This window comes from Rhinatrema bivittatum, chromosome 6 (genome assembly GCF_901001135.1).
Source record: "Rhinatrema bivittatum chromosome 6, aRhiBiv1.1, whole genome shotgun sequence".
NCBI classification, from domain to species: Eukaryota; Metazoa; Chordata; class Amphibia; order Gymnophiona; family Rhinatrematidae; genus Rhinatrema; species Rhinatrema bivittatum.
The window spans coordinates 163771510-163784434 of record NC_042620.1 but is presented as its reverse complement, the minus strand read 5'-3'; the positions used below and the strand labels follow the sequence as shown (position 1 = coordinate 163784434).

The following is a 12925-nucleotide window of genomic DNA, read 5'->3' as shown; positions in this document are numbered from 1 at the left end:
CCAAAGTAATTTATCTGCACAAATACCTATTTATGGGAAAAATGATTTGGCTGAAACTTGCTCCACTTTGCCTGGCTAAAGGTATATACAAGCTTCCATAGCACAAGTACTTTTAACAGAGCTGCGAGGAAGGCTTCCAACAGGCATATTTTGGCTGGGGCAGTAAAATGGCAGGTGTACATGATAACATAAGAACATAAGGTTTGCCATACTGGGTCAGACCAAGAGTCCATCAAGCTCAGTATCCTGTTTCCAACAGTGGCCATTTCCAGGTCACAATTACCTGGCAAGATCCTAAGGGGTAGATAGATTCCAAGCTGCTTATCACAATAATAAGCAGTGAATTTCTGCAACTCTACCTTAATAATGGTTAATGGACTTTTCCTCCAGGAACTGGTCCAAACCTTTCTTAAATGCAGCTATACTAATAGCTTTCACCACATCTCCTGACAACAAATTCCAGAGCTTAATTATGCATTGAGTAAAAAAATATTTCTCTTATTATTTTTAAATGTATTACCCAGTAACTTCATTGTGTGTCCCCCGGTCTTTGTACTTTTTGAAAGAGTAAACAACTGATTAACGTTTACTTGTTCCATTTCACTCATTATTTTATAGACCTCTAATCCTATCTCCCCTCAGCTGTCTCTTCTCCAAGCTGAAGAATCCTGACCTTTTTAGCCTTTCTTCAAAGGGGAAATGTTCCATCCCCTTTATCATCTTGGTCGCCCTTCTCTGTATCTTTTCTAATTCTGCTATATCTTTCTTGAGATATGGTGACCAGAATTGAACACAATACTCAAGATGAGGTCGCACCATGGAGTGATACAGAGGCATTATGACATTCTCTGTTTTATTCTCCATTCCTTTCCTAATAATCCCTAGCATTCTATTTGCTTTCTTGGCTGCTGCTGCACACTGAGCAGAAAATTTCAACGTATTTTCAACGATGAAACCTAGATCCTTTTCCTGAGTGGTGACTCCTAATATAGAACCTTGCATTTTGTAGCTATAATTTGGGTTACTCTTCCCTAAGTACATCACTTTGCACTTGTCTACATTAAATTTCATTTGTCATTTGCATGCCCAGTCTCCCAGTTTTGCAACATCCTCTTGCAATTTCTCACAATCCTCTTGTGATTTGACAACTTTGAATAATTTTGTGTCATCGGCAAATTTGATCATCTCACTTGCTGTTCCCATTTCCAGGTCATTTATAAATATATTAAAAAGCAGTGGTCCCAGAACAGATCCCAGGGATACTCCATTATTTACCTTTTTCCATTGGGAAAATTTACCATTTAGGCCTACTCTCTGCTTTCTATCTTTTAACCAGTTGGTAATCCACAATAGGACACTGCAAACTAACCCATAACTTTATAATTTCCTAAAAAGTCTCTAATGTGGGACTTTGTCAAATGCTTTGTAGAAATCCAGATATACTATATCACTGGCTCACTTTTATCCATGTTTATTTTTGCCCTCAAAAAAATGTAGCAAATTTGTGAGACAAGACTTCCCGTAGCTAAATCCATGTTGGCTTTGTCCCATTAAACTATACTTATCTATATGTTCAGCAATAATTTCACAAGTACGGGTAGTATTTAACTTCTTTCAGCTACCTGCACAAAAAAAGCACATGGGAAGCACGTGGACAATTTCTGAGGAGAAAGCACCTGTATAAAGAAGAAAAATTAAAAAAAACTAAATAGTATGGCCAAACAGATGCTTTATGGCACTAGTGAAATAGGAAAAGCCCTTTACTATGCTTATTGTTTAGGGATGCTGTGAAGCGAGTGAAAGAAAAATGGTGCTTAGTGACACTAAAGGCATCTTAAAGAAGAACAGCATAGAAATGTTTACCGAAGACTTAGACTTTTTGGGAGATCTGATTAAGAACCAAATTCCAAAGCAAACAAGACTGATCTGGTTTTGGTAGATAAATATGTTTTTGTTTTTCTGAAGACTCCTGTAATGGCTAAAGCAATGCATACCAAGTAAGGCAGAGTTGCTTACCTGTAACAGGTGTTCCTCTTGGGCCAGCAGGATGTTAGTCCTCACAGATGGGTGACATCATCAGATGGGTTCTAGAAACTTTGACTGGCACACTGAGCATGCCCAGTATGCCACCAACTGCACACACGAGCGAAAAATAAAATAACAAAATGCAGAGGAACCCAACACTGCAGGATTCCTGAGGACTAACACCCTGCTGTCCTAGGAGAACACCTATTACAGGTAAGCAACTCTGCTTTCTCCTAGGACAAACAGGATGGTAGTCCTCACAGATGGGTGAATACCAAGCTACAGGCTGCTCCCGGCAACAACCATGATCAACAGGCACAGAACTGGGTGACAACAGGCACAAAAATAACTGCGGTGCTGTGAATAACAGAGAGACAGCCTGAACCCGAAGAATGGGCCCTAGGTAGGGAGAGTTGTGTTTAAGCCTGGAAGAAGTTGCGAAGGACAGATTGGCTGAAGCTACTGTAATGTTGACCATCTTTGTCCAAGCAGCAGTGGGCAGTGAACATGTGTAGGGAACTCCTTGGCTCTCACAGAGTGGGCTTATACGCGGCCGCCAAGCTGAAGGCCTGCCTGAGCACAGCAGAAGGAGATACAATGTGCCAGCCAGTTGGACAGAGTTTGCTTGCCCACTGCAACGCCTAGTCTGTTCCTGTCAAAGGATATAAAGAGCTGTGAGGACTGCCTGTGGCCTGCTGTGTGTTTGAGATAGAAAGCTAAAGCCCTCTTGCAGTCCAGACTGTGCAGAGCCCGTTCTCCCTAGTGAGAATGAGGTCTCGGAAAAAAGGTGGGCAGAATGATGGACTGATTAGGATGAAAATCAGTTACCACCTTAGGCAGGAACTTAGGGTGGTCCTGCGTACACACCCTATCATGAAAGAATTTTGTATAGGGCGGATACGTAACCAACACCTGAAGCTCACTAACCCTGTGTGCCGAAGTGACCGCTACCTGGAATAGAACCTTCCAAGTCAGGAACTTAAGATCACAGGAGTGCAAAGGCTCAAAAGGGTCATGCATGAGCCATGCCAATACTACGCTGAGGTCCAAGGACACAACAGGAGGCCAAAGAGGAGGCTTCAGCTGAAGTAAACCTTGCAGAAACTGCCCCACAATGAGTTGCACAGAGATGGGTGCACTACCCACACCCTGATGGTAAGTGCTGATGGCACTCAGGTGTACTCGGACTGACTTGGTTTTTAACCTAGACTCCGAGAAGTGCACATTCAAACAACCTTGGAGTGGGGGGCAGGTGAAGGGATCAAAGCCATGACCCTCACACCAAACAGAGAACCTCCTCCACTTCTGTCAATAAGAATTCCTGGTGGAAGGCTTCCTGGAAGCTACCAACACCTGAGACACATTGTCAGAGAGGTCCAGGGGTTGTAGGACTAGGCGCTCAACATCCAGGCTGTCAAGGCCAATGCTCAGAGGTTTGGAAGGCTCAGCCTGCCCTGATCCTATGTGATCAGATCGGGAGAGGAACCCAGATGGATGGGATCTCTAACTGACAGGTCCTGAAGGAGTGGGAACCAGACCTCTCTGGGCCAATAAGGGGCCAGGAGAATCATGGTCCCCTGGTCCTGCTGGAGCTTCAAGAGAGTCTTCATGACCAGCGGAAGAGGAGGATAAGCATACAGGAGACCTGTGCCCCATTGTCGGGCAAAGGTGTCCGAGGCTGGAAGTCCGTCTGTCCTGAAGAGGCAGCAGAATTTGCTTGCTTTGCAATTGTAGGGGGATGCAAAGAGATCCACATCTGGAGTTCCCCACCGGCAGAAGATCCGGGCTGCCACTGCTGGATCCTGTGAGCACTCATGTGGCCGGAATGCTCGACTCAAGTCCACCACTACATTCTCTTTTCCGGCCAGGTACATTGCTCTTAGGAACATGCCCTGCGACAGAGCCCAGGACCAAATCTGTACCGCCTTTTGACATAGGAATGACCCAGTGCCTCTCTGTTTGTTGATGTACCACATTGCTACCTGATTGTCTGTCCGGATCAGGACTGCCTTGTGGGACAAACTGTCTCGAAATGCCCAAATAACGTAGCAAATCGCTCAAAGCTCCAGGACATTGATCTGACATAGATATTCCTGAGCCGTCCACCAGCCTTGCGTGTGGAGGTTGTCCACATATACCCTCCAACCCAGGGGGGAGGCATCGGTGGTAAGCACCATCTGAAGCGGGAAAGCCTGAAAAGGAATCCCCTGCTCCAGGTTGGATAGATCCTCCCACCAGGACAGGGAGACTTGGAGATGGCGTGACACGGACACGTGCCTCGAGTTCCTGCACAAGCGGGCCAAAGGGGTAACATGGACAGACACAGCAACGTGACCCAAAAGACGAAGCAGCAGACAAGCAAAAACCTATTGATGGCTGTGGACCAAGCGTGCTAGCAATAACAGGGCAAGTTCCTGATCGCGAGGCAGGAATGCCTTGGCCTGAACTGTGTTCAAAGTGGCCCAATGAAGCCCAGGTGTAGCAGTGGGCTGAGGTGGGACTAGGAGTAATTGATGACAATCCCCAGAGATTATAGCACCTGGATGGTCAAACATAAGGAACGAAGCACCCCCTGCTGAGTGGCACTTTTGACCAGCCAGTCATCCAAGTAGGGGAAGACGTGCACATCCTGACGTCTGAGGTGTGCCCCCACCACTGTCAGGTACTTGGTGAAGACATGGGGGCTGACGCAAGGCTGAATGGAAATACTCAATACTGGAAGTGACCCCCTTTCCATCAGAAAGCGAAGATACTTCCTGTGATCCGGGAAGATCGCAATGTGGGCTGTAGGCATCTTTCAGGTCGAGGAAGCAGAGACAGTCTCCTCTTCTTCGGAGCGGGATCAAGGTGCCCATCTTGAACCTTTCTCTTTGAAGAAATGTGTTCAAGGCTCTCAGGTCGAGAATAGGGCATAGGCCCCCAAGTTCTCTTTGGTATCAGGAAATACTGAAAGTAGAACCCTCTGCCCTGCTGGCAGAGGGGAATGGGTTCTACCGCTCCGGCCATTAGAAGGGCGGAGAGCTCTGTCAAAAGTATTTCCTGAGGAGCAGACAAAGCCCACGATGGATGAGAGGGAGAGTCTGAAGGGACGTCCCTGAAGTTCATCCGGTACCCTCTGTGAACGATGGTGAGGACCCGCTGGTCCGACATGACGTGGGGCCAGCGATCCACGAAATGACACAGCCCGCCTCTACCGAAGGACAGGGATGCCAAGGATACGGCAATCTGAGTCACGCTTCCTCGCCCCCAGTCAAAACTCCGTGGCAGGACTCTGCTGGGGGGAGGGGGCTGGCTGAGGCCTGGGGGTCCGCTGATGATGGGAATGACCTTTGGAACCAGCGTGAGTTACGTGAGCCCTTGAGGCAGGAGGATAGTATTTCCTCTGGCAATAGAAGGATTTCTTCGAGCTTTGTCATGAGGATTTCCTGACCGAGGTGGGTTGGAAGCACTAGCCGACAAATGCTGAAGGGTCTCATGGTGGTCCTTCAATTAGGCCACTGCATCCCTGATCTTATCGCCAAAGAGATTCTCATCTGTACAGGGTAGATATGCCAGCTTTTCTTGGAGCTCCAGCCGAAGATCAGAGGCCCGGAGCCAGGCCATCCTGTGGGCGCCAATATACGCTGCAGCCACTCTCGCTGCTGTTTTGAAAACATCGTAAGTGGACTTCACCTCGTATTTTCCTGCCTCCAGACCCTACTGTATTACCGCTGAGAAAGCCTCTTGTTGCTGTGGTACTGGGTCATATATAGTTGGTAGGAGGCAATATGGGCGAAGGATCCATCAGAAAAAAAAGGATAAAGCATAAGCACTGACAAGTTAAATGTAAGACACTGATAAGACAGGCTAACAGAGAATTTGAAAAGAAGTTGTCCACAGAGGCAAAAAATCATAATAAAAACTTTTTAAAATACATCCAAAGCAGAAAGACTGTGAGGGAGACAGTTGGACCGTTAGATGATCGAGGGGTTAAAGGGGCACCTAGGGAAAATAAAGCCATCGCTGAAAGACAAAACACATTGTTTGCCTCAGTGTTTACTGAAGAGGATGTTGGGGAGATACCCATTCCAGAGACCGTTTTTCAAGGGTGATGATTCAGATGAACTGAACCAAATCATGGTGAACCTGGAATATGTGGTAGGCCAGATTTACAAACTGAAGAGTAGCAAATCACCTGGACTGGATGGTATACACGCCAGGTTCTGAAAAAACTAAAAAAAAAAAAGAAGAAATTTCAGACCTATTTCAATTAATTTGTAACCTATCATTAAAATCATCCATTGTACCTGAAGACTGGAAGGCAGCCAATGTAACCCTGATATTTAAAAAGGGCTCCGGGGTGATCTGGGTAACTATAGACCAGTGAGCCTGACTTCACTGCCGGGAGAAATCATGGAAACTGTTATAAAGAATAAACCACAAAACATTTAGATAGACATGATTTAATAGGGCACAGCAAGCATGGATCTACCCAAGGGAAGTCCTGCCTCAAAAATTTGCTACATGTTTTTGAAGGGGTGAATAAAACATGTGGACAAATGTGAACTAGTAGATGTGGTGTATTTGCATTTTCATAAGGCGTTCGACAAAGTCCCACTGAGTGGCTTCTAAGAAAACTAAAAAGTCATGGGATAGGAGGCGATGTCATTTTGTGCATTGCAAACTGGTTAAAAAAAGGAAACAGAGATAAGGATTAAATGGTCTGTTTTTACAGTGGAAAAAGGTTAACAGTGGAGCGCATCAGGGATCTGTTCTTGGACCGGTATTTTTTAATATATTTATAAATGATCTAGAAAGGGGTACGATGAGCGAAGTGATCAAATTTGCAGATGACACCTAATTATGCAGAGTATTTAAATCTTAAGCGGATTGTGATAAATTGCAAGAGGAACTTATGAGACTGGAAGATCGGGATTCCAAACTGTAGATGAAATTTAATGTGGACAAGTGCAAGGTGATGCATATAGGGAAAAATAAACTTTGCTATAGTTACACAATATTAGGTTCTACTTTAGGAGTTAAGACTTAGGAAAAAGAACTAGGCATCATAGTGGATAATACATTGAAATCGTCGGCTCAGAATGCTGAGCGGTCAAAAAAGCAAACAAAATGTTACGAATTATTAGGAAGGGAATGGCAAATAAAACAGTGGATGCCATAATATCTCTGTATTGCTCCATGGTGAGAACACACCTTGAATGCTGTGTGCAATTCTGGTCAGCACATCTCAAAAAAGATATAGTTGCACTGGAGAAAGTGCAGAGAAGGGCGACCAAAATGATAAGGGGCATGGAACGGCTCCCCTATGAGGAAAGGCTGAAGAGGTTAGGGCTGTTCAGCTTGGAGAAGAGATGGCTGAGGGGGTATATGATAGAGGTCTTTAAAATCATGAGAGGTCTTGAATGAGTAGATGTGAATCGGTTATTTACACTTTGGACAATAGAAGGACTAGGGGGCACTCCATGAAGTTAGCAAGTAGCACATTTAAGACTAATCGGAGAACATTCTTTTTCACTCAATGCACAACTAAGCTCTGGAATTTGTTGCCAGAGGATGTGGTTAGTGCAGTTAGTGTAGCTGGGTTTAAAAAAGGTTTGGATAAGTTCTTGGAGGAGAAGTCCATTAATTGTTATTAATCAAGTTGACTTAAGGAATGGCATCTGTTATTCTAGCATCAGTAGCATGGGATCTTCTTAGTGTTTGGGTACTTGCCAGGTTTAGTCTCTGTTAGAACCAGGATGCTGGGCTTGATGGACCCTTGGTCTGACATGGCGATTTCTTATGTTCTTAGTTAAGTTCTTGAATTCATTGCTAGAGAATGTGGTTACAGCAGTTAGTGTAACTGGGTTTAACAAAGGTTTGGATAAGTTCCTAGAGGAAAAATCCATAAACTGCTATTAATTAATAAGCAATAGTAGTTTGAGATCTATTTAATGTTTGGGTACTTGCCAGGTACGTGTGACTTGGATTGGCTACTGTTGGAAACAGGATGCTGGGCGTGATGGACCCTTGGTCTGACCCAGTATGGCGTATCTTATGTTCTTGCCTTGCCTGTTTTCCCTGTGTATTGGTCCCTTGTGCCTTGTATTGTTTTGTATCATCTGTCTGGGCCTGATTCCTGGTTCTGACCTCTGCTACGGATACTGTAAACTCTTCTGGACTGCCACCTGCCCTAACCCTAGCTTGGACCTAGATATTGTTTGTTCGCTGCCCGCCCTGACCTCTGCCTACTACTTGACTTTGTCTGACTGCTCCATTCAGGACTCTTGCCAAAGCCCTGCTAGCCCCTGGAACCCAAAGGCTCAACCTGCGGAGAACAGGACTGGTATAGGAGAAGCCCTACCTCCAGTCCTAGTAAGAGTGAGTCCACCAGCTATCAGTATGGCCCTAGTAGGTTCACCTACTAGGCTGCAGCAACCACATCACAGCCCATGGGCTCACATCCACGACAGCTAATATTGCTATTCAGATTATTACAGAGCCGTTTAGTTAAAACATGGGAAAGGTGGGTGCTGGAAGGAACTAAGCTGGGATCCTGTATGCTCTTCTACCTAAGATGGTAGTGTACAAAGGAGGAAGACAAAAAACTAACCTGAATAAGGGGAAATCTTGCAGATAGTTGCACTCTGTGGTTGACAGTTGGGAAGTATCCTTAGCAGTGTGGACAGGACAACTGGGCAGACTGGACTGACCGGATGTTTTTTTTTCTGCTATCATTTACCATTATAAAGTATTAGAAAATTGGTAATTTTCAGGGACTGTTGTTAACTCCAATTTATCATTTGGATATGTCTTCAAAGTTGAAACAAAATATAGCACTTTAACAGTAGGGGGAGAATGTGGAAAAACTTACCTGAATTATTAAACTCAATACATCTTCCAGCTTTCAATATTAATGCAAGGTTGTTCAAATCTCTCTGTTGACCTGAAGTGAGACCACTCCCCATTAACACAACAGGGCCTCCCCTATGGTGACCAAAATTCACCTAATATATGTGAAGACAAGGAAAAATAAAACATTAAAATTACTCCCTTATCTTTAGCGAGCAAGTTTGCTTACTGTAAATGGTAGTGAGCAGGATGAATTAGCCATGACACGTGGATGATGTCATCCAGTGGCACCGAACAGACTCGTCTCTCCTAGCTAGTAGTGGGAATTCTCATGCGGGCTTTGCCTTGTGAGCCTCCTCAGTCAATTATAAAGCTAAATCTAGCCAGGAAGTTGACTCTCCATGGATGTGGGCAGGTATTCAGCATGGCTAATTTATCCTGCTATCTATGAAAACACCATTTATGGTAGGCAAACTTGCTTTTTTCTGACAATAAGCAGGGCTGAATTAGCCATGACACGTAAGGAATCCCAAGCTGAAGGCTGCAGCACAGCATTTACTAAGTATGCAACCTGGAACCCACTGTGGAAAGAAAACTACTGGGCAGACAGATTATGCAAAACTGCTTGCCAAATTTTCTATCACTCCTTGAGAGGTGTGAACTGATGACCAAGTAGTAGCTTTGCAGATGTCTTTGAAAGGTACTGCTCATACATGAGAAATGGAAGAGGTCATAGCTCTAACAGTGCAGGATGCAGTACGCTATCTAATTAGACAATGTGGGATACATACAGTATTCAGTCCCTATCTGGATAGCAAATTTAGTCAGATAACCTTATCTGGCTAATTTTGGAGTTTATTCAATAGTAATGTTAGCTGAATGACTTTATCTGGCTAACTTATGATAGCTCTTTGGTGTGACCAGAATTAGCCGGAGAAGTTAGCCGGATAAATTATCCAGCTAACGTAACTCCTCCCTGAAATGCTCTTAACTTAGGATAAATTTTAGCTGGATAATAAGATATTCAGGATTGTTAGGACCATAAGATACAAAGAGCTGCATAGTTTGGTGAAACATCTGAATCCTTCTCTTGTAATAGGCCAAGTCTTTTTTGCAATCTAAGGTATGAAGGGCCTTCTCCCCTTCATATGCATGTGAGCAATGGATTAATTAATATGAAAAGCTGATACAACTTTTAGTAGAAGCTTCAGGTGGGTATGGAGTACCCCTCTATTATGGAACAAATGTTTGGTGGATAGTGAACTAATGCTAGAAGGTTGCAGACCCTTTGGCTGATGTGCCAATTCATTTTTCAGTTCGGGGGTGGACCATTTCAGTCCACCCCTCAAATCAGAATTTTTTTTTCCATTGTCAATTTCGTTTAAAACAAACAAACAAAAGACGTACCAATCCTTCAAATTTAACTAAATGGAAAGTCTCCCACCCTCCTGATCACCCCAAGACTCACTCAATGTCCCTAGTGGTCCAGCAGGAGGCCTGGGAGCTCAGAGGGATCTCCAGCTCCCAGGGGGCCGTCAGCTGCTAATAAATAAAAATGGCGCTGGCAGCCCTTTGCCCTTACCATGTGACAGGGGCTACCGGTGCCATTACAGCCCTGTCACATGGTAGGAGCAATGGACGGTCCGCGACATTTTGAATACTGGCAGCTGATGGCCCCCAGGAACAGGAGATCCCTCTGAGCTCCCGGGCCCCCCTCTGGACCACTAGGGACATTGAGTGAGTCTTGGGGGTCATTGGGAGGTTGGGGGGCTTTCCATTTAGTTACATTTGAAGGATTGGGATTTTTTTTTTCTTAGATGTGCAGTTTCTGAAAAAACCAAAACAAAACACGATAGGAAAATCCACAAAATTTCGTGGGTTTTCCACTCGTTCTTTTTTCTTCCCGAAATGCAACGAAATAGGAAATTTCGTCTTTATTTCCTATTTCATTGCAAACGACTGCACATCTCTACTTTCTGGCTATCAGTGGAATTGGTGGAAAAGCATACATGAAATCTGCATTCCACTCGAGCAGGAAGACATCCTGAGCTAATTTGAGTTTGCTGGGAAGATCTCAGCAAAACAACTTTCTCTTCTGTTCCAACACGAAAAGGTCGACTGTTGGAAGTCCTCATAAGTCAAACAATGCGTTGGCTGTTGATTGTTGTAGAGCCCACTCATTTGGATGAAAGACTCTGTTGAGATGATCCGCTAATATGTTGGAGATCCCAGGAAGAAAGGTAACTTGAAGGACAGCTTGATATTTACATGCCTATTTCCATATCTGTATAGCTTCTTGGCAGGGTCCATGACCCTGTGCCTCCTTATTTGGTTCCATAAAATATGGCCATTTGGTTGTTGGTTTGAATTAGAATGCTCTTCCCCTTGAGAAAATTAGCAAAAGTTAAAGTGTATATGTTTCCTCTCAGTTCCAACAGATTGATTTGATAATGCTTTTCTTGGAGAGACCAAGTTCCTTGGGGTCAAAATGGTCCAGTGTGTGCAGAGAGGGCTGATAAAGTGGAGCTCCTTTCTAAAGAATGTGAGTGTTTAGCCAGCAGCACAATTCCTGTTTCATGTTCCTTGAGACCTGGTTGTCAAGAGCTGAGTTTGCTGATCCCATTGATAGTGAAGTCCCCACTGAATATGGTGGATGAAAAGGCAGGTTCGTGTATTGTGCGTGAATCAGATTGTGAACAAGTGATCTCAGAGTGTTCGCCCGTTACAACGAGAAAAAGTTCTCTCTTGCAGCGAATCTATAAATTGTAATTTTTGCTTTGGTATTAGGTTTGAATTTTCAAAACTCACCAGAAATCCAAACTTCTGTAAAAGTTGAATTGACTTCTGCAGGGAGATTAACATGCTCCCTTGGGAGCTGGCCGTGAGACCGCACCTTGAATACTGTGTACAATTCTGGCCGCCGCATCTCAAAAAAGATATAATTGCGATGGAGAAGGTATAGAGAAGGGCGACCAACATAAGGGGAATGGAACAGTTCCCCTATGAGGAAAGACTAAAGAGGTTAGGACTTTTCAGCTTGGAGAAGAGACGGCTGAGCGGGGATATGATAGAGGTGTTTAAAATCATGAGAGGTCTAGAATGGGTAGATGTGAATTGGTTTTTTACTCTTTCGGATAATGGGAAAGACTAGGGGGCACTCCATGAAGTTAGCATGGGGCACATTTAAAACTAATCGGAGAAAGTTCTTTTTCACTCAACGCACAATTAAACTCTGGAATTTGTTGCCAGAAGATGTGGTTAGTGCAGTTAGTATAGCTGTGTTTAAGAAAGGATTGGATAAGTTCTTGGAAGAGAAGTCCATTACCTGCTATTAATTAAGTTGACTTAGATAATAACCACCGCTACTACTAGCAACGGTAACATGGAATAGACTTAGTTTTTGGGTACTTACCAGGTTCTTATGGCCTGGATTGGCCACTGTTGGAAACAAGATGCTGGGCTTGATGGACCCTTGGTCTGACCCAGTATGGCATGTTCTTATGCCACTCCTGAATGAGAGAGCAGATGCCCAGCACTTTTGGATCATGTCTGCGACTGAAAAAGCCAAAAGTGCAGAACCTTCGTGTTGTTGAAGGTCTAGGTCTGATAAGCCCCAGAGGTTCACAAGGAGTTTGAAGGCTTCATCCACCAGCTCCCATTCTCCTGGGTTCAAGTTTCTCCTGCTGAGGAAGTCAGCTCTGATATTGTCCTTTCTGGCAACGTGATATGCGGGTATGCCTAGAGGATGTTCCTCCGCCCACACCATGAGCGCATCTATCTCCTTCAATACCTGTTAACTCTTTGTTCCACCCTAATGATTGATATAAACCACCTTTGTTGCATTGTCAGTCATTACCCGGACTGCCTGAGCCTCTAGTCCAGAGCTTTCCAAAGTGTGTGTCGCGACACTTTGGTGTGTCGCCTGAGGTGTGCCGGTGTGTCGCGCAAGCCCGGTGCACGTGACACACCGGCAAGTGGGAGCCAATGCAGCCGCCAGTGGAGCTCATCCCACTGGCGGCTGAGCAGTAAAATATCGCTGGCAGGAAGATCGGCAAGGCCGTGGTGGAGC

At 44.6% G+C, this 12925-nt stretch overlaps 1 protein-coding gene across 2 annotated transcripts in view; it reads right to left on the bottom strand.

Annotated features, from left to right (window-relative positions):
- The window catches only part of BARD1 (BRCA1 associated RING domain 1), a 336286-nt gene that overhangs the window by 55715 nt on the left and 267646 nt on the right, over window positions 1-12925 (bottom strand). For both annotated transcript variants that reach the window (XM_029606122.1, XM_029606123.1), the window contains one exon: window positions 8879-9011. In XM_029606122.1, coding sequence (XP_029461982.1) covers window positions 8879-9011 — 133 coding nt within the window. The remainder of the gene's footprint in view (window positions 1-8878; window positions 9012-12925) is intronic.